Source organism: Squalius cephalus (assembly GCF_949319135.1).
Source record: "Squalius cephalus genome assembly, chromosome: 9".
Lineage (NCBI taxonomy): Eukaryota > Metazoa > Chordata > Actinopteri > Cypriniformes > Leuciscidae > Squalius > Squalius cephalus.
In genome coordinates, this window is record NC_137130.1 from 26,714,390 (window position 1) to 26,742,286 (window position 27,897).

Genomic DNA, 27,897 nt, shown 5'->3' on the forward strand with positions numbered 1-27,897 from the left:
GTTATAAAATGGTGTAGAATAGTGTAGGTGACCTTTTATATCATTTGCTGCATCCCAATTCACATACCATTCATCCTAAATAGTAATCAAACTTAAAAGTGCAGATCCATGCACACTCTAATTTATAATATTCACCACAAACCATTTGCTTTTTGTAAGGAGAATTCATTTAACTACAACTACAAACACACACACACACACACACACACACACACACACACAGTTATTAATAAACTAGAAACATGGCGGATGTGTGAGACCAACGGTTCAGTAGAGAGGTTTAGATAAAGGGGTTTGAGTGATTAATAATCAGTTTCTAACCTGATGGAAAATATTCAATTCAGCTGTAACAACATTGTAAACTTTTTTTAAGATACATTTGGCCATTAACTTTTAAATGCATCATTATGCAAAAACATGAGGAGAGTTATAAACATAGACGACCCACAACTGACAGATCAATGTGCTTGATCTTGTCTCACCAATCCAATATGGTAGGAAGAATTGTAGCATAAATTAAACGAACTGAAATGTGTAGAGTTTGTTTGAGGACGTTAACTGTGATGAGATGATTGATAGGCCAGTTTAAAGTGACAGAATGCACGTAACATGTTTTTGCTTGTGTCTGACCTCGACTGACTGAATAAAAGAAATGAAATGGAAAGTTCCATGTCCAAGAAGGCAGAGCCACAGAGCCACACCTACCTATAATCACCATGGACCAATGGGAGTTTGAAGGCATTTACCAACTAGAGTAAACTTTTCCGGAATGTGTGCTTTGGCAAGTTGTTTCAAACTCCCAAAACGAACTCCAAAGGAATTCCGCTTTGGTTTGATTTCGAAATGATGTCACTCTTTGAAATGATGCCTTTAATCTCACATTAACTACGTCCCAGTACCAGTGCTTGCTTTCACACTTATACTACATTATAATGCCATGCTGCTGTACCAAGACAGTTTGTTGCTTAGCAACATGATGATTTTGTTTACAACACCATTGGAGTGAGCAAGCAAATTAATGTTTGTGTGTCTGTGGATCATCTGGTGCACAAGGCTGTGGTCATATCCCTCTTGCCTCTGTTCCAGTCTCTGGGAAGATATTCCCCTCCACCACAAGAGTGTCTTCTGAGAGATTCGTCTATTCCCATCTGTTTTTCCCCGAGCTGGAAAATGCAAAGAGTGTGTGCATGAGTGACCTACTGCCTCATGGGAAGGAAAAAACAGCACTGTATTTGGGTGCTGCTCCAGCTTTAAGCTCTAATGTAGGTCTGGACAGCACGTTGGACATCCTGGCATGAGTCCTGGTATTAGTCATTTAGAATCCCATCCAGTCAGGGTCAGACTCCTCCCCTCATCCTTGTCGTGCTCTAGTTTTCCGTTAGGCTCTGTTGTCAAACAGTTGTGGCTTGAGGGACAGGTGGAAGTTTGAGAATGTTGAATGACTTCAGAAAGGGAGCAGCTGTCAAACTGGCTTCATAGCATAACTGGAGTAGTCTCAACAGAGTAGAAGGGACCCTGCGCGAGGAAAGAACAGAAGAAAGAAGAAAAGAGAAACGGTGAGAGAGGCTAGGTCAGCCAGTGTGATGCTTACAGTACGACTGACAGATGATGGGGAGGGTAAGATGAGGACATGGGACTATACCTTTGACCTTCTTTCTTTCTTTTTAAATGAGCATTGAGGGAATACGTTTTTAGCTCTCTCTCTCTCTCTCTCTCTCTCTCTCTCTCTCTCTCTCTCTCTCTCTCTCTTTCTCTATCTCTCCATCTTTCCTTTGGCAGTGGCAGTTAATGGGCCAAATTAATCATGGATCTTTCAAGGCTTGTCTCCCTGCAGCTTGTGTTTGTGAGTGAGAGAGATGGAGAGAGAGAGAGAAAATAAATATGCACGATTATACTGACTACAACTAGGGAGGACACAAATTTGTTTTACAACAAATAATGTAACACTGCAGAAAAAAACTGTAAACCGTGGCTGTCGGGCGAAAACCTTGTATCGACATTTTTTGACCTTTTTTTCTTAAATTATTACTATTGATCACCCTTTACGTCTGTCTGTGGGTTTTTCATATATATCTAACCAATGAAAAATATCCTCAAACTGTCGGTATTAATCATAACTCCACCTCACCTCTATTGTGAGTGAAGTGCTACATGCAGTTTGGACCGTCTCTGCTTGTTTGCAATGCAATGGTAAATAAATAACTGGTTCTTTGAATAACTACAGCGTTTTCCATGTCTCCATTTCACTTCCATGAGAATGATGTCCAGATCTTTTAATATGCAGCATAATTTACCATTGCTTGGCGAAATTGTTTGGGGAAATCCAATCATTTCAATAGGAATCAGTGCTATTGGGAGTTTTAGCGTGAGGAAGGAAATGTTCCACTCAGATTTCACATTTGGTTCAATTTGGTCACATGAATTTGGCGCGCTGACCAACAGAAAGCTGCAAGGTTTAAAAGTGACCTAAGTGTGAGAGGTGCTTCATGCATTACTACACTATCGACAATAAATACATTTCTCTAATGTGACTGCATCTTTAGATTAGAAAATACTAATATAACATCCATAAAATGTATGAATTGATCCATTCTCCCACTATGTAAACACATTGACCTGTGTTCTGCCAACTTATTGAAGTGCGCATATGATAGACCTATGGGACAGGAAAGCATCCTTACTGCAGATTTAAGCTCATCCAGACAGAGCAAGCATTCCGAGGAAACATATCCAAACTCTGACTCTTTCTTGACCCAATAACTTATAAAAATGTGTTCTCATCTCGTGCAGCCGAAGTAAAAGTGGTTCAGTCCAAATGTAAAAGCATACATTTGGAATACTCTCCGGTTTTTAATCACAACCGACATAACATATGGAATACTTGGAGCCAGATACACAAATTATCACATTTTGACCTCACTACCAGGAAATAACCTGATTTATTAATAAAGTCTTGTAAATGCGGTTTACTTGCATTGCAGAGTTATTAATTTGCATTTAAACCGGGATTACATGTTATTTCAAAAAGCTGATGTTTGGGAGTCATAAGCGTATTGGTGTTTTACATGCTCAGAATGGTTTAATTCACCCTAAAAAAATTGAGTTGGAAATTGTATCCACTATTTAGCCATGATGGGGAATGTATAACTGAATGATTAGTCCTTTTAACTTGCAGACAGTCATACTCAATCTCTTAATCCTTTATCACTTTTCACTCTGTTACTGTCAGTTTCTTTCTCAATCTGTAGCTCCATTGCTGTTCTGTCAGGAATTGCCCCTGTCTTTCCTAAGAACAGCTGACTGTGGTTGTAGATGTGACAGAAGTGCAGTTCAGATTCTGCTCTTTGGGTGCAGTGAGAGTGTGAGTACTGCTCAATTAAACATTCAGAGGCAGCTCTAGCCGTACTGACTCCAGGCTTGCTGCCTTCACTGCATGGAATACAAAGTCGCCTTAATTGGTACCACAGATGATCCTCTTGGGACATTGCCTTTAGAATAAGTTTTTGGCTTCTCTACTTATATGAATGTGATGGTGTGTCTTAGTTTAGTTGAGATAACAGTGTTAAGATTAACAGTGTTAAGTAGAGGCTAATTACACAAAGTCAGCCAAAGTGACAGTGACTGACTCCACTTGGTGCTGCTGAATATTGAGCTGCTTTTTTGAAGGATTAAGGAAAAAACAACATTTAATACTGCTTGATACTGAGATTAGAATAGATATAGGGTATTGCGAGGGAATGCACCAGATTTCAGGTATTAGTGTGTGTGTGTGTGTGTGTGTGTGTGTGTGTGTGTGTGTGTGTGTGTGTGTGTGTGTGTGTGTGTGTGTGTGTGTGTGTGTGTGTGTGTGTGTGTGTGTGTGTGTGAGGATTAACCTGGCTGAAATCTGTATTCTGGGTTATAAGGGTGAAATCATTTTCTGGATTTGTCAGGTTAGATGTTTCAGATCTTTGATAGATATTCAAAGTTGTACTTTGTAGCAAATTAACTAGACAAGCATGACTATTCTGCTTTGTTTTTGAGTTACTGTGTATCTGTGAACTATTCAGTTCTTATTGATTTTGGGTAGACAGAAATTCCGATCACAAAGTAATTATGGGAACACTTTATTTCGATGGTCCACTTTAGACATTCTACTAAGTAAATTTGACATGTTGCAAAGTTACGTATAGTCAGTAGAATGTCTAAAGTGGACCATCGAAATAAAGTGTAACTGTAATCGCTCTCTTTTTTTTTTGTGTGTTCTATGTTGAATCATCACCCCACCCAAAAATGGTACTAAGATTGGTCATTGACAGTATGGGTGGTTCTTGGTCATTGGATCAGATTTTATGCCATAAATCAAATGGCATTTTGCGTTAGACTAAAAGCTCACTGACCTTGTTTTTCACTATTGTATCTCACTTTCTCTTTACTCTCTTTATTTCATCTCTCCAATCACAAACATCTGATACACTGCATCAGACTGACCTCTATTGACTCTCTCAGTCTCAGTCGCGACATTGCTTCATCACATTTCTCAAAATGGGCATTGAACCAGTCAAGCTCATTTGAAGACTCAGCCGTTTAATTCAATAAGAGTGAGTTAGATCATTAAAGTGGGACAGAGTAAACATGGTTCACATTAGCACAACATTCATTCCTGACTCTTAACACTTGCCTTAATGCACAGAAGATTTGACCTGCTCTGGGCGGGTGATGAAGAATTAAATTAATGGATTTTGAAATCTGGAGGTTCAAACTGGAAAAAGATAGTCTTGTGCATGTATACGGTATATGCATTTTCCCAATTATTTTTTTCTTGTTTTAAACCCTTGTTTTAGCCCTAGGATGATGGTCACATTTCTGACTGTTTATGTGATCCAACACAAAAGTTTTAAATCCCTTATGATCGCGTCACCTGAGATAAATGTTAAAACCATAAGTAAATGTGCCTATGTGTGGACATTAAAGTGTATCCAAATACATAAGTGGTGTTAAGACATCACAGTAGAGATAACAATGTAAATTGAGAGCAAACCACATATTCAGGGATGAAGAAGCAAGTAAGAAGACAGAAAGACAGATAGAGGGCTTAAGGAGATAGAGCGATAAAAGGAAGAGATAAGGGCATTAATCCACAGCTTAATGGACCACTAGATTATAAGTCTACTGTACTGTTTGTGTGACCTGTAGCTCTACGATCTCTAATAAAACGTCTTTGAAGATTTCATATACTATTTTTTTAATCATCTTCGCATGCGAATTAAGTGTTGCGCTTGACAGATAAACTGTGCATTTCACTACACAGTTTACTGAGGGTAACATTTTAGGAGATTTTCATTTGCCAGTTTACTGGTTGGGAAAATTAACCCTTAAATTATGTTAATGGAATTCAGCAGTGAAATTTGGGGGGAAAAGAAATATTTAGTAGTGTAAATACAACACAGGGGCTGAATAATTAATGCCATGTAGAGATTGCATCACATGTTTAATTCATTCCTTAAACCCTGGCCCTTCCAAAGGCGCTTTCCCTCCCCAGGCCATGAATGCTGCCGTAATTGAAAGTGCTGGTTCAATATGGCTGAACTGATTCATTAGTGTTTGTGAGATCCTTGTCACAAGCTGTTTTAATTAGTGAAAAGAGCTTCCTCAGGGTCTCATCAACAGCTTTTACAGCTGTGGTGTGTGAATATAAAAGCAAGATAGGGAGGTAAGATACACATGCGATTATTAATAGGCACTATGAAATATTGCTTGGAAATGCCACACTGTTTAAATGAACACTTGACAGGTGTTACAAAGGTTTTGCCTGAGCTCTCAAAAACCCAGACCAGTAAAGTAAAGCCCTGTGTTTATTGTCACACACACACACACACACACACACAAAAAAACATGTTAAATTATTTATAGGAATACTACTGCCTCCTTGTGTCAGATGCTTGATACAATTTATCATGGTGTGTTTTTATTACAGGATGCAGAGGCTTAAAGATTGGGTAGGCAATTTTCGGAGAGGCAAGCAGTAGCAAGCTAGCTTTGAAAGCATAAGATCCCACCCTCCATTCAGACATCTCCAAAGCCACGCCTACTTCAAAACACATGAACGCCCAAAGCATCATAAGACGAGAGATGGCGTTAAATTACCTCATGTCTCAAAGCACATAACAATACAATAATAAATATAGCTGCGAGCAGCGATTGCGGGCCCAAGCCGGTGGCACCGCCACCCTGGTGCCTTTAGTTACACTAAAGCCACCGGGGTGGCGGTGTCACCGGCTTGGGCCCTCCATCGCTGCTCGCAGCTATATATATATATATATATATATATATATATATATGCCAGTTGGTGGCGCTATAACTTTGACTCACAATAGTTACATCCATCTGATCGGCCTCTTACCACGAACACACTGCTGAAGTTTCATCAAGTTCAGTTAACGTATGCAGAAGTTATATTACTTCGTGTTTCTCTTTTCTCGCCATTGTTTCCTCGCCACGGCCAAACTGTTCGAGATATCAAAAATCCGTCCGGAATTTATCATCCTCAATGTCTTGACTTCATGCTGACCGATTTTGGAGGCGATTGGATGAATTCTCTAGGATGAGTACATTAAATTCCACAGCATGCGTTTTTCAAACAACCCATAATAGCCGACTTCCTGTTGGGCGGAGCTAATAACTTAGAGTGCGGAAGTTGTTCGGCCCGATGAGATCTATATGTGTACCGAGTTTCATATTAATTCATGCAAGCGTGTTTGATATATGGACCAAGTTTTCAGACCGTGTCCAAGGGGGCGCTGTTGAGCCCCCCTGCCACGCCCGGGTACCAGTTTCAGCCCGGCTCTGATGACCGTGGGTTCTGACCTGTGTGGAAAGTTTCAAGAGTTTTTGAGCACGTTAAGGGCCCCAAAAGCCCCTGAAACCTTGAAAAACAAAGATTAAATGGAATAGACAAATCCCCCCCCACACACACACACAGACACACAGAGAGAGAGAGAAAATTCTCCAGAAAATCCACATTCAAACCAAAATATCTGACTTCCTGTGGGTCTGAGGTTATGACTGTAAATTAGAAAGGTGTCCTGCTTGATGAGAACAATACACCTACCAAGTTTTGTGATTCTAGGAAAAACTAAGCCCCCATTTTTGACTAAAGGTGGCGCTACTGAGCCATTCCACCACGCCCATTTCTGAAACTTTGCACGTCTACTGTATAATAAATGTGATGTGTCTGTCGAGTTTCATGCATTTTCAAGAATGTGAAGAGTCTCAAAAGCATCAAAAAATAATATTAAAGTTCAATGCGTTGCCATGGCAACACTATCTAAGATATCAATAATCCTTTCACAGGTCTACATCTGCTGTGTGTCTACATTATACACATAAAGTTTGAAGTAAATCGGGTAAAAATAAGAGGGTGATTTCAAAGCATTTTGAAAGTGACAAACTTCCTGCTGCCAGTTGGTGGCGCTATATGCTGATTTCACGCAGCCGCCATTTTGAAATCTGTTCGCAAGAATTCATCCTCAATGTCTTGACTTCATTCACACCGAATTTGGTGGCGATCGGATGAATTCCCTAGGAGGAGTATTTCACATTCCATTGTATGCGTTTTCCAAACAACGTATAATAACCGACTTCCTGTTGGGCTTTTGTAAAACTTAGAGCACGAAAGTTGTTCGGCCCGACGAGATCTATATGTGTACTGAGTTTCATATTATTACATGCAAGCGTGTTTGATTTATGGACCAAGTTTGCAAAATTTCAAGAGTTTTTGAGTATGTTAAGGGCCCCAAAAGTGGCAAAAAGGTGAAAAAAAAAATATATATATATAGCTGCGAGCAGCTATATATATATATATATATATATATATATATATATATATACACACACACATTATATATATATATATATATATATATATATATATATATATATACGGGCAGAGAAGAGCGAACGTTTTTTAGATCATTCCTACTTCTATAGAAATTCATTGAAAACGCTCGCTCTGCACCATTATCCATGTCAGTGCGGTCAAAAGCATTTTGAAAGTGACACACTTCCTGCTGCCAGTTGGTGGCGCTATAACTTTGACTCACAATAGTTACATCCATCTGATCGGCCTGCTGAAGCACGAACACACTGCTGAAGTTTCATCAAGATCAGTTAACGTATGCAGAAGTTATATGACTTTGTGTTTCTCTTTTCTCGTCATAAATATGTTTCCTCGCCACGGCCAAACCGTTCGAGATATCAAAAATCCGTCCGCAAATTAGCATCCTCAATGTCTTGACTTCATGCTGACTGAGTTTGGAGGCGATTGGATGAATTCTCTAGGATGAGTACATCAAATTCCACAGCATGCGTTTTTCAAAAAACCCATAATAGCCGACTTACTGTTGGGCGGAGCTAATAACTTAGAGTGCGGAAGTTGTTCGGCCCGATGAGATCTATATGTGTACTGAGTTTCATATTAATTCATGCAAGCGTGTTTGATATATGGAACAAGTTTTCAGACCGTGTCCAAGGGGGCGCTGTTGAGCCCCCCTGCCACGCCCGGGTACCAGTTTCAGCCCGGCTCTGATGACCGTGGGCTCTGACCTGTGTGAAAAGTTTCAAGAGTTTTCGAGCACGTTAAGGGCCCCAAAAGCCCCTGAAACCTTGAAAAACAACGATTAAATGGAATAGACAAATCCCCCCCCCCCCCCCCCCCCACACACACACACACACACACACACACACACAGACACAGAGAGAGAGAAAATTCTCCAGAAAATCCACATTCAAAGCAAAATATCTGACTTCCTGTGGGTCTGAGGTTATGACTGTAAATTAGAAAGTTGTCCAGCTTGATGAGAACAATACACCTACCAAGTTTTGTGATTCTAGGAAAAACTAAGCCCCCATTTTTGACTAAAGGTGGTGCTACTGAGCCATTCCACCACGCCCGTTTCTGAAACTTTGCACATGTCTACTGGATAATAAATGTGATGTGTCTGTCGAGTTTCATGCATTTTCAAGCATGTGAAGAGTCTCAAAAGCATCCGAAAAGAATATTAAAGTTTGATGCGTTGCCACGGCAACAGTATCTAAGATATCAATAATCCTTTCACAGGTCTACATTTGTCGTGTGTCTACATTATATACAGAAAGTTTTAAGCAAATCGGGTAAAAATAAGAGGGTGATTTCAAAGTATTTTAAAAGTGACACACTTCCTGTTGCCAGTTGGTGGCGCTATAACTTTGACTCACAAATGTCACATCCATGTGATCGGCCTCTTACAACGAATACACTGCTGAAGTTTCAGCAAGATCAGATAATGTATGCAGAAGTTATAACACACTTCCTGTGTCCCATTATTCGCCATAAATTTGTTTCCTCGCCACGGCCAAACCGTTCGAGATATCAAAAATCTGTTCGCAAGAATTCATCCTCAATGTCTTGACTTTATTCTCTCCGAGTTTGGTGGCGATCGGATGAATTCCCTAGGAGGAGTATTTCACATTCCATTGTATGCGTTTTCCAAACAACGTATAATAACCGACTTCCTGTTGGGCTTTTGTAAAACTTAGAGCACGAAAGTTGTTCGGCCCTATGAGATCTATATGTGTACTGAGTTTCATAGTATTACATGCAAGCGTGTTTGATATATGGACCAAAATTTCGGACCCCATTCCAGGGGGCGCTGTCGAGCCCCCCTGCCACGCCCGGGTACCAGCTTCAGTCCGGCCCTGATGGCCGCAGGTTCTGACCTGTGTGCAAAGTTTCAAGAGTTTTTGAGCATGTTAAGGGCCCCAAAAGTGGCAAAAAGTCAAAAAAAAAAAAAAAGAAAAAAAAAAAAGAAAAAAAAAAAAAAAAAATCCTTACGAAAACAATAGGGCCTTCGCCCTTTCAGGGCTTGGGCCCTAATTAACAAAAAACAACTTAACGAACGCTGACCTGTACCTCCTGACTGCTGCAGATTCATTTTGACATTGATAGTGTTGACATTGAAACACATAAATTCGGGTCACGAACTGCCACAAGTATAACGTCATGGCAGTGGCGGCTCCAGAGATTTTCTGTTGCAGGTGCTATGGGGATGCTCAACACTTAAGAGAAGGTGCTTTGAATTTTGGGGCGTTTCATTATGCGTACATGCCCACATTAACTATACTCGTTCTGCGACTATAAGTATATATATTTACTGTATATATATGTAAAAGTATTCAACGCAAGGGCTGTAGACAGGGACGCAACTACCCAGTGTCAGAGGGGTATGCAGCAACAATTTTGGCAATCATCAATCTGGTGCACTTTGAGAGTTAAAAATTAAAAGCTCCAACCCATATTCAGTGTGCAAATTAAACAAAGAAAAATTCAAACCTCTTTTAGTTGGTGTCAGTCTACATTACACTACTACATAATAATAGTTAATTAATCCCTTTATAGTAATAGCCATATATTGTAAAACAAATGCACTGAAAAATAAAGGAAACTTTCATAATTAATTTTGTACTAATTTCTATACTTGAAAGAGTATATTTCTATACTTTACAGATGTGATTGGGCCAGCCCAGTGTCAATCAAGAAAAGAACCAATGGGCCGCTGATCTACGTGTTTTATGGGGTGTAAGAAAAAAAAACTAATGCTGACTTTTTTAACCAATGCATTACACCGGCACAAACCCATGCGCCGCCAATTAAGCAAAACAAAACGAATGGGCCGCCGATGTACGAGTTTTGTGGGCTGTTAAGACAAAAAAAAGTATGAGATGTATCGGCCCAAAAAGCACGTCGGCCCACCGGGAATCTCCCGGTAGTCCCGATGGCCAGTAACCTACATGCCTGGACGTCACACTTTAAATCCTACCTGTTGCCTTTCACCATCCACTTACTTACAGTAGCTGCTGTCGCATCAATTGACATGCCATCTCCTTTTCCCTCTTTCTCTTTCTATTTTTAGTCCCCGACAGTTTTTTTGCTTTATCCATCTTTTTCGACGACAACTCACTACGTTACTCGTTCCTGCTCACTCAGCGCTCACGGCGACCGCGCCCGCGCCTGCCCCCGCCAGCGCGTCCGCTCGCGATTTTTAAATTATTATTTAATTCCTATTTTTAACAACATGAAAAAGACTATTTAAACATGACATTAAAATATAAATCTAAAAAAATTACAGACATTTCTTGGGGGTGCTGGGCAGGTGCTATGGCTATTATAGGGGGAGCAACAGCACCACCTAGCTCCTCCCTGGCGCCGCCACTGCGTGGGTATCCATCGTACCCTGCGTGGGTATCCATCTCTTCCAAATAACAGTAGTTACGCAGCATAAGCTTGTTGTTTTGGTTCAGGAGGAACTGTAAAAGGTGGCTGCTGTTTCGGTTGCGTTGCTCGGCGACTGACGTCTGTGACGGTCTAACTCTGCATAGCATAAAACACGCTGATGAAGTGTGATGTCTGTGCGAGCAAGTGCGCGGAGGTATGGAAACACATACGTTGACAGGCAGGTAGGACATTGTATCATTGCATTCGGACCGAATTCAATGATTGGATGAACATTTTATGGTCTTATGCCATCCACAGATGATAATATATACATATAAATACATCTGGACCACTTAACTTAGTGAACTTAGTGACAGGATGTGAAGAGACTTTCAACTAGCATAACACGAAATGTTTCTGGAACAAATCACCTACCCTGCCTTTAATTGAATAATGTAAGTAAAGGTTGATTGGCTGACAACACATTCAATTGATACACATTTAAGCACAAATTGTTTTGTTTTTTCCTCACATATCTAACCATATAAGTTAATATTTAGTCAAATTTAAATGTAACTTTACAATCATCTGATCTTTTTAGCGCAATTTTTCTACGGACAAAATTGCGATTGTTAACTCATGATTTCTGTTCTGTCTGTGCGCACCAATCTTGCACTTCTATCTCCTCCTCAACCAGACCACCTAGAGACTTCGGGTTTTCGGCATTATGTTAAGGAAGGTCTAATCTCGGGAACGCACACACACACAAAAAAAAAGCAAAAAAAAAAAAAAAAAAAAAACATAAAAAGATTTACTATCTCTTAGTGTTGTGATCCCATGACGTCAGAAAATTGCGCTAAAACACTCACTGAGTTTTTATTACTTGTTTTGGTTTGGAACACAATTCAAAACACTACAAACTTGTAGACTTTGATTTTATTTTCTTCATTGTGAAAAACTATATCAGAATGCAGATTATCCAAGATGCTCTTTGCCATTTTTTTTGTTCTTTTAACTAATTTAGACAATAGTTCATATTAGTTGTGCTCTATATTCCAAGTCTTCTGAATACATATTGTTCTTACTCGATTACCTTGCCTTAAACTTGTTCAAATCATGATGCAAGCACACTTGCCACACAACATATTCAGTCAATAATTATTTTTTACAACGCTATGATACGCTTTTAGAAGAATAGTATTTGTGTCAGTGTGCTGAAGAAGCTTATTGGAGTTGAGTGGAAATGTTACTCATCCGTTCACCAAGAAACAGACACATGATTAATATGTACTGCCATCCAGATATGTATTGCTATAGTTGATCCAAATACATTTATTGAGCTTTGAGCTGCATTTCCGATGTGATACCCGGAGAAAAGTCAGGTGTGATTCTGACATTCACATTCACATTGATAATATTGATCAGCAAATGACCTTATCTGCCTGATCGTAGACTGTAAGTGTGTATGCACAATTAGTTGAAACTAACCCAAAATTTTAAATTAGATCAATAAAAAGAATATACAAAAATGTAAATAAAATAACTGGTTTGGAACAACTTATTAAAATTTAAATTTTTTGGGTAAAGGATTCCTATAACTGTAAAACTAAAATCAGTTTAGACTTTGCCCTTTTGCTCAGTTTTGAAGTTAGGTATAGTGACTTGCAGTACACAGCTGGTTTTGATGTTGTGGTGGCATGTCCCTCATACTCATGATCAGTGTTTGGTTTATTACTGTAGTGGCTTCTTTACCCAGAGACTGACAGCTGTTGGTAAGACGCATTTTTCCATCTTAGTCCTGACAGCTCAATACCTACGCTGAGACTCATACCTCATATCATCTTCTGGAAATAGGGTAATTTCTCTCTCTCATATGCTTTCTTTCTCTATCTCTGTTCCTCCCTCTCGGTCTTGACATTTACCTCAAATGACACTCTTCTCTCCAATCCTTTATTGGTCTGACAGAGGAGACCGGTCTCCCTCCCTTTCTCTCATCTGCAACTTGAAGGTCTGACATTTCTCATAACACACAGATGGAGGAAAACATCACATCTCATTTCTCCGTTGTGACTCACTGGCATAGACAGTTCTCTTCTGTGACCTTTGACCAAGGTGAACTCAAGTGCACTGACTGGCAGAGACATGTCGGGATTCCTTGTGCATCTTTTGTCATCTGTGAATTACATTGTTTTTTGTTTTTTTGTGAAAAAATAAAAGGAAAAATTGTAACAATGCATATAGCTTATATAGCAAAGCTCATGAATTTACTTACCCATCTTTTTTCATAGGTGTTCATACTCCTTTGAAAATCTGTGGGATGTTTCAAATAGTTTTTTTTTTTTTTTTAAATAAGAGAGATAATTTTACAAAAAGGAAAATGTTTGAATTAAGTTATTTTGTCTTGTGGGGTTGTGTGGGCCCTTCTCAAAATTCACTGCTCTCTAACTGCTGGGTGAATTCTGGCTGGTGGAAGAGGATGGGGTGAAGGGTCTTTTGTCCCCTCAAGTGATGTATAATCTCTATTGCTCATCCATGAAATGTGACCTTCTCGGAGATCACATCCAATGGGAATATGTCTTACCACTCTTCGTTTTTCAGTCATTTTCAATCTTATGTTCTTCTTCCTTTTTAGTAACTCTCTATTGTTTGCTCAGACTTCCATCCATCCATCCATCCATCCTCAAAAACCACCCAATCCATGGCAGCAAAAAAAAAAAAAAAAAAAAAAAAAAAAATGAGAGGAATATACAAAAGTTTTAGAATAAATAAAAATGCCAAAAAGTATCAATACAAATATTTTAATAAAAAATATTTTTTACCCAATATTTGTATTTTTAATTCATATCATCCGCATTAGCTTAGCAAAATGCTTAAATTCTACTAATTCTATACATTTTATTTGTGTAAAATTCTAATCACACTTTCTTTAAGGAGTGTTATTTGTATGACAGAAAGTGTTGCTCCCTATGTATAGAGCATTACAAATCAGTCAATGAGGTTCCATTTCAGTTAGGATACTATAACAGTCAGCAAAGCAACTCACTATTTTGTAGAAAAGCCAAAGTATCGCATTGAATAAAAAAAAATAAAAAAAACACCACATGATTTTATTACAATTTTTGGACATTAACACTTTCCACTCCTTTTAAGTCTCTCACACGTTTCATGTTTCTGTCAGAGTCATCTCTGTCGCCTGTGTCTCTAGTCACAAAGTGAATATATCAAAATAAAAAGCTGCATTAAATATTCCTCCAGTCCATTCCTCGGCCCACTCGTTCATCTTTTTTGCCTTCATATCTCTATCTGTCATCCACCCTTCCATCTGTCTTTCCCCCATACCGCTTCTTTTCCATTCCTTCTGCTCAAGGGCGCTGGGTTGCGCATCTGCTGCGAATGATAGCAGCGAGAAAGATGCATCCTTTCAAATAAGTCCCTCTCACCAAAATAATTATTAAGTTTTTTATTTAGTGATGTGGTCATAGTGATAGAACTGCTTCCACACAAACAACCATGACTCTGACAAGTTATTTTAGAGCATATGTTTATGGTCCATGAGAATGAGTTAAATATCTCTGTAAATGTGGATTAGAGTCTTGTGAATTAATGTGATTTGGGTTTATGATCCTTGGAATCATTTAAAACTCCTCCAGATAGAACATTGTTACAATATCCATCTATGGCTATAATATCCCATTTCACTGCACATGAATCCCGGCAAACCGAGCAGATGCAGGAAGAAGAGGGTTAAATCTCTGACCTGGATACACATGACAGGCTTTATTTTGGTCTTTATTTCTTTTGCTTTCACGGTTGTTTTTTTCCTCTAAAGTGGAGTTTATGTGTGGGTTTGTGTGGAGGTGTTTGGCAGGAAGACAAAGATATGCGTACATTCATGTTCAGTCATACCCACATACACTCCAACACACAGTGAACCAGATTCACTGGTCAAAACGGTGATGGAAATGCAATGTAATCAGTCTGATGCACTTTACACAACCTCACGTTCACACGTCACATGAAATTTGCAGACTTTGCATGTATGTAATTTCCTGGCCCTGTGCATGCATGAAGGTGTCAACCCAGAGCAGAAGGAAGAGGAAGCTTGTCCGAGGTAATTTGTCCCCAGTTAAACACTATTGCTGAGCAGTTAAGCTGTCAGGACTCGCACCCGTCAACACTGAGAGCAAGCAATGAGATACAACAAAATATGCCCTTTATCATAAATGACACTGCATTCTAGGGGGTTTTGTTCCTTCATTCTGTCTGTGCTGTTTATTTAAATTGTCAGTTTATGCACAATATATGTTTCAGACAGAAGTCACATATAGTAGGGGAAAAACATATGTGAGTCAAGTTGTATGTCTGAATTCATAGTATTCATAAAACAGTATGTGAAAAATACCCGGATGACCTATTATCTCCGATGAGATTCTGAAGTGTGCATCCAATGGACACTTTAATATCCCATAAGGACATGGGAGAGGATTTGTGAATGGCAGTGAAGCGACGGAACTGGCCACATGACATTGACACATTTATACCAAAGATATATAACATATTTTTTTGAACGGTCATGAAGTAAGTTTTAAAGGTATAGTGGAGGATCTTTCCGAAGTTTAGATAAGACCCGCCCTCTCCACTTTTTGAATAAGTTTGATTGATTCACCAGAATGATTGACAATTAGGAGGACCAATAGTATAGGTGATCCACCCGGAAGTAAAAAATCCTCCATTATACCTTTAAATCAAATGTAACTATTATTCAGTATGCAATTTCGGATGCAGCGCTAATCAGTTGCTAATTGTTGCTAATCAGTGACGAGAGTCAGTAGTCAAATGACATTTACAGCTCATTGGCTCCAAAAAAAAAAAAAAAAAAACTGCCTGTAGAACTGAACGCTCATGATTTCAAAACTAAGGCTATGTTCACATTGCGAGCCTTAGTGCTCAATTCCGATTTATTGCTAAAATCCGAGAACTTTTTTTTTTTTTTTTTGTATCTGCATTCACATTGTTGTTTTATTTGTGGCCAATGTCAGATTCCAGTGCGAACAGATCATGGTCATACGGAAGTAAACACGAAGAACATTTAAGTAAGTGATTACGCATTTATTTATAGTGATGATCTGCCACGGAAGCCAGCAAATTTATGCACAGGTAATATAAAAAACAAAGACGAAGATGCGAAAAAAAGAGTTTTAAAACATTTCTGATACGAGCCCTCGTGTTTTGCTTATAGTGCAGTCATTATAATACTGTTCAGACTGTGGTCGCTTTACAAAACATTTGACTTGTATCGGATTTAGTACCACATACAGTATGGAGGTGGCAAAAATTGGAATTGAAAAGATCAGGGACCATGCAACATGCAACTTTTGCGAAACAAGTCAAATGTTTTGCAATGCTACATCATAGCCATTACGTTAAGACTGTGTCTTAAGTAGTATGACCAACCAGCAGTTAGATAGTGGTAATCAGTCTTCCTTTTCGGTGTCAAATTAGATCAATCTCTGTTGTGTCTGACTTGAAAAAGTTATTAACAGCCTTAAATAAAAAAAAATAAAAAAAAATTTGGGTCACATTTAGCTGCAGTCTCAACGTAGCCTAATACTTCCACAGCATATTGTCATTAGCCACTTTCACACATACAGTCTTTGCTGGTAAATTACCGGTAAGAGATCATGTATGTGAACAGGACCTTTTCAAAAATACTGGCAAATTGGTTCCGGCAGTTTACCAGTAAGAGAAGTTGTAACATTACCAGTAAATTACCGGTAATGTGCTCTGTGTGACCGCGGAATGAAGATTATGAGCACGTATGAAGTCAGAACGCGCTGACACAAGAAGGGCCCTATTTTAACGATCTAAGCGCATGGTCTAAAGAACAGGGCGCAAGTTCACTTAGGGCGTGTCCGAATCCACTTTTGCTAGTTTAATGATGGGAAAAATGGTCTAAAAGGGTTGTCCCTATTCTCTTAATGAGTAATGGGTGTGTTTTGGGATTTATGTGCGTTAAACCAATCAGAGTCTCATCTCCTATTCCCTTTAAATGCCAGTTGCGCTTGCGTCATGGCAGATTCGCTATTTACATGACAGAATTTGATAGTGGAAAGACCGAAGCCGTCTCCAGAGCGCAAACGGAACTGCTCGTGTGCGAGGTAAAAGTGCGCAAGCAGATTATCTACGGGTCAAGCCGGATTCCACCATATCTTTATGTACACAATAATAATCTTTTACATTGTAATGTAAATGTAAATCCTTTTATTTGAAATATTTGCCATGTTTATGTGCTGCTGTGCATCCCTGTGTGTTTAATAAGCAGTGTACGCGCGTTGTGCACATTACTAACGCGCTCTTTTAAATAACAAAAAAAAAAATATTGTGCCACTGACTTTAGACCAGGTTTCAATTGGTCAATGGCGCAGTCTATTTCTGTTGCCTCAAAATAGCAATGTGCCAAAAATGCGCTAGAACACACCTCGTTTTCAGACCAGCACGCCCATGGGCGCACAAATGGGTGCAAATGCATTTGCTTTTTAAACAACGTGGCGCAGGACGTGAAAATGATAACTGCGTCGGACTGAAACTAGCAAAAAACACTTGCATCGCGCTTGGCGCTGCATTGCGCCAGGTGTAAGATAGGGCCCGAAGTCTGCTTTTGGCCAATCATAAAGTTCTTATGGAGATGACGTGATTACTCAGTGCTGTTTACAGTAGCCTAAGCTTTTTGATAGTTTAATAGTAAATATGCGCAAGATGATCTTTGACCGTTGCGCTACGTCTCGCAGCTTTTTCAACGTGTTGCGATCGGGACCCAGCCTTCTTTTCCATTCATCAGTTTTGCGGCTCTGCAGTTGGATACTATTATCTGCGTCTCGTGTTTTTAAGAGCAAAAACGCATTCTGTTTGCTCATCCCCCCATCACTCAGACAGCAAAACATTTTGTCAAATGGAACAGATAGTTAAACTTAAGCGCTTGTCCTTATGCGGGCGGATGAAGATCACTTTCAATGACTGACATTACAGAATTTACCAATATTTTGGAGCTGATGTAAATGGTCTGTCACCGGAACGCTGTTGCTTGTGTGAACAGCATGTGTATTTATTTACCAGTAAAGTAATTCTGGCAATTTTATGGTAATTTATCGGGATTGCCATGTGAAAGTGGCTATTGAGATGAGAGGAACTTGTAACAGATGTAAGTAAAGACAAAAAATGGTGTTTGTAGCCTATTCTTCATTATGTTAACTTTTTACTTTATATGGTAACATAAGATCTGGTCTTAAACATGCTTTATTGAAATATGTTTGGCTCTATTTTGCCGCGTCGTATCTGTCGCTCCCAGCACACAGTGTCTGATAGCCGCACTGCAGTAACTTACCTCAGACTCTCTCTCCCTGAGTCTGAACCCAAATTTCATCCTGCTCCCCTCCCCTCTTCCCTCTCTCCTTCCCCAAACCTCCTACCTCCTCTCATCACTCTCTCTTCCATTCCTCACCATCCGTCTCTTTACCCCTCTCTCTGAAGCGAGAGCGCGCGCGTTTCTGTGTGCGAGGGGTGTGTGTGCAGCGGTGGGCGGGGTTAAGGACGCGTCAATCAGCGGCGCTACAATAGCACGTGTGGCGGTCATGGTCATAGAGCGGCTCGGTTGAGTCGACGCGACTGCAGGAGAGAGAGCGAACGGTTACTGTCACCTTATCCACCGCTCCTTCTTCACTACAACCACTAACGCCTCTGCAACCCGATCGCCCTTTAATAATGCACGGGGAGGTAAAGCGAATTTCAGAGACCGGGCTCTGAATGATGTATAGCGCCGGTTACTACAGAACCGCACCGGAGAGCACGAACCTGTAGCTGTGTGATCTGCGGAGAAAAATGTCACACTATCATTTCATCAAATGCTGTAAGTAACGAGCCGCGAGAGAGGCGTCTTTCCTTGCATGCATATGACAATGATGTCATTTCGTCAATGATGTCATTTGTCAATGATGTCATTTTGTGCGTTGGCTAGAGTGATTGAGAGGCAGGAGGAATTGTGTGTGATTTAGGGTGTGTATCTGATGCAGATCAAATTCATGGGTGCTTAATGCATGTGTTTAACACACCACATGCATGCATGCATGCATCCATCCATCCATCCATCCTGTGCAGTGAGGCTGGATGATGAGATGTCATCATGATGATGGGTTAGCTTTGGTTAGCCTACTATGTGTGTCATGTGTGAAGTTGCAGGAGGATGCTGCAGCAATGTAAAAGTTGACCGGTGTGTGTAGGGACCTCCTACGGGAGTCTGCCTGCTTTCAGACAGACAGCTGGTGGGTGACAGTCTGACAGCCTCTGCAGGATCCCTCTCTCGTGTGTATCTTTGCATTTGTGGTGGTGTGTGTGGTTGTGAACATGAGAGTGTCAGGTAGGATAAGGGAGTGAGGGAAGGGATGTTTTAGACCCAAACGGATGTTGCAGTGGTGGCTGGGAGGATGGAGATGCTGATGTGGGAGAAGGTGGTAATCAGGAAGCGTTTGTGTTGCCAGCTGCAGATGAAAGGCAGTTGTTAAACTCGTCCCTTTGCCACCCCTCTCTTTTCATCTTTATTCAGATAGTCTAATTCTCCTTCATCTCCATTGCTTGTTTTCCCCTCTGTATGTTTTGCTCATTTGAACACACACCCACACACCACCTCTGTTGCTTTTAGTGGATTATATTATGCTCTTGCTCTGTTTAATTATATATTTTTTTTGTTTGAGTACAGAAAAAAAGAAAAGAAAAAAAAAGATGTTGCATAACCTACATATAATGTTGTTTGTCAACCTCAGGAGGAAAGTCAAACTAATATTTATGAGCGATTTTTATTTCCAGCTCATTTCATATGACATTTCCAACCCTGTTACCAATATTAACAATATACTCTTAAGTCTAAGTAACCGGTAGATCTATCCAAAACTGAGCGGTGGCTGCTTGCTTGAATCAAATATTGGTTTGCAGTTTTTGGTAAAGTTATATTTCCCATAAATTAAAGACAAATGTTTGTTTGATATGTATTTTTTTTTTCTTAAATTGGGTAACAAGGTTGAATGGTTGAGCTGGATGAATTGGCAACACTAAAATTTGTGTACAAATGGGACTTCGAATAAGACAATGTAATTGTCATGCTGTACAAAAGATCCAAATGATCTATGTTACTTATGTTAATTTTAAGAATTGTTTTTATTATCTTGTAATGGGAGGGGAATCGTGCGATAACCCGGTTTAGCACAAAATGATAAACAATACCCGAGTTAATAGTTAAATAAGTTATTTACTACAGTGACCTGATTATTAGTTAATGTATTGTCAAATTGTCTTTTGTTGGATACCGTTAAGAAGGTGGGAGTCGGACAGTTCAAAATTTTAATTTAAAGACCCACTGAAGTGCCTTGAAACACGCAACAATGTTCAATGTGTTGATGTAATTTCCACTGAAACAGGAAGACAAGGTGGGACATATTGAACAGCTCCTCCCCTTTTTATAAAATAGCAAATAGCATTTCTTTTATATCACATCTCAGCCAGAGCCGTTGAGGTTTTTAAAGTCGCAGTTTCCGTTTCTCCTCCATATCGCTTTAAAATATATAGCATTCTCTGCAGAATTCAAATGGATTCAACACATTTGTGGTCTGTGCCAACTTGTGCTTATGATCCGCTCTGTGCTTTTGTGTCTCTGGACCGGAGCAGGCTGTGCTATCGCTGCGGCAGTTTGCGCGACACTAACATAAAACCAGACTTCATTCGCCCCAATGGAAAGTATACACTGTCTGAATCATTCCATATCCTCTATATAGTGGAATATGTGCCATTTACAATGTAGAAAATAGTAAATGTGTGAACAATTGACCAATTTTAGCCGCAGCTTCAGCATCTATTTATTAATATAGGGGAGGGACGCTTCAGATTCTAGAGAGCATCTTTGATGCATATTGGCGGAAGTGAGACTGACAGATTGTAAGTTTTGAATGATTAAGCATTCTAAATGTAAGTTTTGTTATTGGTTTGGAGCAACTATCTTATAGATAACAGGAAGAGTAACATTCATACTAAGGCCAAAAAACTTAAATTTTGACTTGATGGGGACTTTAAGGTGGGTGGTGGGGGTACAGACATTTGACGTCTTTGAACTAGATACTTTTCATGTTCGTTTTTATAGCTAGGTATCAGCTGTTCAGACAAGTGATGCACTGAAATTTCAGAAACCAAAAAAAAAAACACCCCAAAAAACCTCATTGCCGAAGAACTTTACTTCGGCTGGTTTATCAGCTGTAAACACAATACCCTGAAAAGCATACCAAGTTCAACTACCCAAATTTTATAAACAACTTAAAGTGTGCTGTATGCATGGGAAGTACCTTGTGCTATCACTTACACCTCCCTTTCTTCACCTCACCTTTACTCTTTCTTCCTGTGTGTTTGAGCAGAGATGGCCAGTGCCAGAGGCAAACCGTGAGAGAATGCGCAAGGTCGCACACTCTGGTGCAAAGCCAGCAGAACATTGTGCGTGTGTGTGTGTGCGTGTGTGTACCTGTAGAGTGTGATTGTGTTTATGTGTGCCACTAGTGCTCTTCTCAGAGCCCCCTCAAGGTTTGATATGTAGTAGAGGAGACAAGTGCATGCTTACTGAAGTCTTTCACATTCAGGTTTGTCTGATTCCATCTGTCTTGTGAGGGGGGGAAAGGAAGGGATTTTTAGAGTCCATGCATTAGGGAGGAAACCGTTACCAATATAACGATAAACCACAATAAATTCCAGGCAGTTAGTATTACCCTTCCATATTTTAATTCTTGTAAAGATTCTTTCAGCTCTTAGGGCTTTTTCACACCTGACTCTTTTGGAGCGTTTGTTTTGGAACCTGGTGCCTTTGTCTCCCTTAGTTCGGTTGGTTTAGGCATATGTGAGCACAGCAGTCACGCTCAGATCCGCACCAAAACAATCGCTCCGAGATCGCCTGAACGAGGTGGTCTCGGCCCGATTGAAAACGAACTCTGGAGCAGTTCGGTTGAGGTGAGAAAGCAACTCGACCCAATGGACTAACGAACCAACAGACCAAGCGGTATCATAATTCATAATGGTAAATGTGTTATGTTATATGTTATGTTATATGATGTTATGCAGCAGTTTCTGATTCTGAGTGTTCCGACTAGTTAAGCTAATAGTTGTTGCTGTGGTATTAGTGTGTGCTTTAAGAAATAAATGGAAAGCAAAGTTACTTTTTAAATTTTTTTTATTTTGCTGGTCTGAAGAATGATCCAATCTGTGACTTAAAAAATGTTATATGATCCAGACCGTGAGTTTTGTGATCTGTTGCACCACTATTATTTAATATTATGTTTATGCAAAGAAAATGTGCATAGTGCTGCTAATTGTATGTTGTTTGCTGGTTTTTGACATATGTGAAACTATTCCAGTGCATTTTAACAATAATATTTATAACCATAATGATTTTGGTCACTATAACTGTGATATGAAAATTTCCTAGCATTTCACCTCTACAGTGCATCCTGTGTTCAAGAAACTGAGCATGTTTATGTTAGAAAGGCAAAGAGAGAGTGCACTCTGTCTAATTTATGCTTTCTTATTCCCATGCCTCTTATATTAACAGAAGCTCATAAGATATTCCAGTGTAAATCAATACTGACAGCCTAGAAGCAGAGACACAGAAGCTACCCAGAATGAGGAAACCTCACACATCTCCCTCTTTATACCACCATTCCTGTCATTCATTGCCTCCCCATGACTCGTTCAATCACATGAGTGACATATTGCAATCTGTCAGAGGTGTCACCAACTCAGCCAGCACCCATGATCCACTGCTTGTGTTTGAATATCAGTACTGTACAAAATAGGCTACATTTGACAGCAGTAGTAAATAAGTTTATGCCACAAGTTTTGATACTGTATAAAATCAACAGTTTAAAATGACTTGGGGGAGGCAGTTCCCACTTATGTTTTTGCATTCCATTGTGCTGCTTTTCCACGTAGACGTGCATGTGTAACCGTTGCACACATGCACATGCGTCTTGTTTAGCGTCTCGTTCATGACACTGCATTCTCAAATTAAACTTTTCAAAAATGTCTTCTGACCTTGCACCTTGCATTAAAAAAAAAAACATTCCATGTGAAAGGCCTGAATTTGACAAGGGCTAAATAGTAATGGCAGAGCATCTCTGGAACGGCAAGTCTTGTGGGGTGTTCCTGGTATGCAGTGGTTAGTAGTACCTACCAAAAGTAGTGCTAGGAAGGACAGCGGTGAACAGGTGTTAGGGTCATGGGCACCCAAGGTTCAGTGATGCACGTGGGAAATGAAGGCTAGCCCTATCTGGAGATCACACAGAAGAGCTGCTGTAAATTGCTGAAAAACTTAATGCTGCCCATGATAGAAAGGTGCCACAGTGCATCAGAGTTTGCTGTGTAGCCGCAGACTGGTCAGAGTGTCCATGATGACCCCTGTCCAGCGCTGAAAGTGCCTATAAGGAGCATGTGACACCAGAACTGGACCACTGAGCAGTTGAAGAAGGTTGTCTGATCTGATGAATCATGTTTTATTTGATATCATGTGGATGGCTGGGTGTGTATGTCATTTACCTGGGGAAGAGATGAGAGCAGGATGCAGTATGGGAAGAAGGCAGGCCTTTGGAAGCGCTCTAGGCAATGAATTTTCTTTTGGGAAACTTTGTAACGTTGTTACTTTAACTCGTACTACCTAGCTAAAGTTTGTTGTAGACCAGACAATGAGGTTCCCTGATGGCAGTGTCCTCTTTCAGCAAGAGAATGCACACTGCAAAAATTGTTCAGTAATCGTTTAAGAAACATGACAAAGATTTCAAGGTGCTGCCTTGGCATCCATATTCCCCAGATCTCGATCTGATTGAGCATCTATGGCAGGGATGGGCAACTTCAGTCCTGGAGGGCCACTGTCCTGCAGGGTTTAGCTCCAACTCTGATAAAACTCACCTGCCTGTAGCTTTCAAATAATCCTAAAACGCTGATTAGCTTGTTCAGGTGTGTTTGAGTAGGGTTGGAGCTAAACTCTGCAGGACAGTGGCCTTCCAGGACCAAAGTTGCCCAACCCTGATCTTCAGGATTTGCTGGACCAACGAATCCGATCCATGGAGGCCACACCTTGCAAATTGCAGGACTTAAAGGATCTGCTGCTAATGTCTTGGTGCCAGATACTACAGGACACATTCAGAGGTCTTGTCGAGTCCATGCCTTGTAGGGCTGTGACAATAAATCGATGGTTGAAGTGAATTAGAAGGGCATTTGCAGTGGGTTGTTTACATTAATCTCACGTCATAAAAGCATTCTGAGGTGCGAGTACATTCTCAGACTCAGCCAAACGTACGAGCGCTCTTCTTCGTGAGCATTTGAGCGTGCAGTTAAAAACTAGCCTTGAGCGCCATCTGCTGTTAAAAACTAAGCTCAGAATCGATTCAAGAGAAATTCGCGATGCATTCTGAAAATCTCAGAATCGATCCACGAATCGCAATGCTTTGATTTATTGTCCAAGCCCTAATGCCTTGATGCATCAGAAATGTTTTGGCAGCATAAGGGGGATGTATATTTGTACCACATCTGTACCCTCACTTAAGACGCTCCTCTTATCCAATATCTCTGTTTACATTTAATCTCCCACCCAAATAGAATATTCCATTGACCTTTGTATTTTGAATTTTCTTATGTGATTAATTAGACAAAAAAAACAAGAGCAACTTTTTACTGCTGAGTTTTTGTGTGAGTGCTTAGTCATGTCTGCTTCATTATAGATACAAAATATCTTTCAGCAGAGGGCTGCGTCTGTAACAAATTTCTGTGTGTGGGTGTGTGTGGGTGATGGCTGTGTTTGACTTAATGCAGTCCTCTATAAAACAGTTATGGACTGTGTCAGCGTAGGCCATAAAGAAGCCAGTAAGAAGCAGACAGCAGTGAATGAGGTCAAGAAGAAACAGAGCTGGAAATGTTGGTGATTGAATGGTTGAATAAAAAACAGGGGTGAATGTAATTGTAAGGTGGCTGTAAAAAGGAAAAGAAAGACGGCTGATGGCTTTGTTAGACAGAGAGGGAGTTTAAAGAGAAACCGCAATGGAGCACAGCTAAAGAAAGAGATGAAACCGAGACTGGATTGAGAGATGCAGGAGTTCATTCCTGGTTCATTAGTCTCATGCTGGGACCGGCAATACAGCAGCATCCCATTTGTGTTTTTTGGCTTATGCTGCTGTTCTACTAATGTCCAAAGCTGCTTTCTGTTCCTCACCACTGGGAATGTATTGAACTAATTTTGCAGGTACACAGTCATACAGTAATGTTGCCTTGGTTTGCATCACTTTTGTAACTATATGTTATACTATTTAATAGGGCTGGGCGGTATATCGAGTTTTTTTAAACGATATGGAATGAGGCAATTCCGTTTATATCGATAAATCAGTTTGATACGAGCACATCTGAAAAATAGCGGAGGACGCAGTGTGAGCTGCTGCAGTGAAAGTACATAGTACAATTTGTCCTATACATGACACAAGCTTATATTAAAGGGATACTTCACCGTTTTTTCATATTAAACTATGTTATTCCCTTAACTAAGACGAGTTGATACATACCTCTCTCGTCTCAGTGCGTGCACTCAATCGCTCTGGCGACACTTTGATAGCACTTAGCTTAGCCCAGTTCATTCATTAGTGACCAAACAGAGATGAAGTTAGAAGCGACCAAACACCTCCACGTTTTCCCTATTTAAATACAGTTACACGAGTAGTTACACGACCAAGTATGGTGACACAAAATAAAACGTGGCGCTTTTCTAAGCGGGTAAAAAGGATAACTATAATGTATGGCGGAATAGCACTTGGGAGCACTTCGACTCAGCGCAGTAAAAAGTCACGCCTGAAAAATCCTCTCCCCCTCTCCCTCTCACTTCTGTCATTAGAACCAACGTGACTTTTTACTGCACTGAGTCGAAGTGCTCCCAAGTGCTATTCCGCCATACATTATAGTTATCCTTTTAACGCGCCACGTTTTATTTTGTGTCACCATACTTGGTCGTGTAACTACTTGTGTAACTGTATTTAAATAGGGAAAACGTGGAGGTGTTTGGTCGCTTCTAACTTCATCTCTGTTTGGACCCTAATGAATGAACTGGGCTAAGCTAAGTGCTATCAAAGTGTCGCCGCGCGCCAGAGCGATTGAGTGCACGCACTGAGATGAGAGAGGTAGGCTATGTATCAACTCGTCTTAGTTAAGGGAATAACATAGTTCAATATGAAAAAACAGTGAAGTATCTCTTTAAGAGCTTCAAAATAACTGGTAAGATAGTTAACAAGTTTAAAGCAGCTTGCCCAGTCAGATGCTCTGACAGATAGGCTATTGTTGCTGACTGACAGATAAATACTTGCGCTGTTAATGCGTTTAAGATGTGTTGCTTTTCTCAGTGCTTAACTTACATTTCACAGGTATATTCTCCATCTGTAAATGTTAGAGAGTCAAACAAATATGTCTATTTCACTGTCAGGAGAGGACGAGCTTTCTTCAAGTGAATCCCCGCTAAAATTCAAGCTTCCGTGAATGAGCGCCACCACGCGCATGCGTGCCAAAAAGACGGAGCACAATAGAATAGATTCTGACTAAAATATACATATCTAAAATATTTGTTGTTGGGGACAATAAATGTGCCATATGTGGAATTGTAAACGCACAAGTATTTTATGAAAGTGACCATTTATAATGGGGCAATAAAATGCAGGCTAATATAATTAGTTTGTGCTTTTGTTTTTATTTTCATTTTTTAGTTTAGCCTTTAGTCAATTTAAAAACAAAAGCATTATTTTTGTTTTTAGATTGTAATGTTAGAATGTGATTTTTAACTGCCTTTTTGCACATAATATATTGCATAACCTACATTACATTCATTATTTGTTTCCATATCCTTCAATATCAACATTGTTTGTAGGATATCATTGAGCAGGATGTGAAATATATATATATATATATATATATATATATTTTTTTTTTTAAATAAATACTGATTTTCTTTATCCAAATAGAAAAACGTAGAGCGTACTGAGATACATATTGTATATCGCCATTTAACCAAAAAATACCAAGATCTGATTTTTTTGACTATTTAAAGATGCTCTAAGTGATGTCACACGTTTTTTAGGCCATACATTTTTTTTGTCACATACAGCAAACATCTCCTCACCATCCGCTAGCTGCCTGTCCCCTGAACACACTGTAAAAAAAACACGGTCTCTGTAGACACCCCAGGCTCCACAAATGGCAAGAAAAACAAACTGGGCTAACCCACACCACGAAACATAACAAACTGTTCCAGCCAATAACCGACAAGAAGGATTTGGGGGTGGGGTTTGGGGGGTTAGTGCGCGGATGAGGAGGAGGGAGGGTCTAGCTAGCCTCCGTTTTTGTTTGACAATACTTTAAGCGTCAACAAGAAGTGATGTCACCCAACATCACTTAGAGCCCCTTTAACATAATTTTATTGCAATAGTTCATCAACAGATGACATCGATCATGACATTACGACTTGTGTATGTAACGTTCCAAATCTTATGAAGCCAGATGATAGCTTCGCAGGGCTTACCATTAAGGATTTTAGACTCAAGTTGGGCCATTAGTTCAGATTTCTT

General features: G+C 39.9%; 1 protein-coding gene across 7 annotated transcripts in view; it reads left to right on the plus strand.

Moving 5' to 3' along the window:
• Positions 1 to 27,897, plus strand: part of myo16 (myosin XVI) — a 231,488-nt gene that overhangs the window by 22,757 nt on the left and 180,834 nt on the right. For 4 of the 7 annotated variants that reach the window (XM_079881646.1, XM_079881647.1, XM_079881641.1 and 1 more), the window contains exon 1: positions 18,877 to 19,133. The exons of 2 other annotated variants lie outside the window; for them this stretch is intronic. In XM_079881646.1, the coding sequence (XP_079737772.1) occupies positions 19,106 to 19,133 (28 nt within the window). In that variant the 5' untranslated portion in view covers positions 18,877 to 19,105. Of the gene's footprint in view, positions 1 to 1,508; positions 1,557 to 18,876; positions 19,134 to 27,897 lie in introns of those variants that run through there. One more of the 7 variants, XM_079881645.1, reaches the window with a different exon arrangement.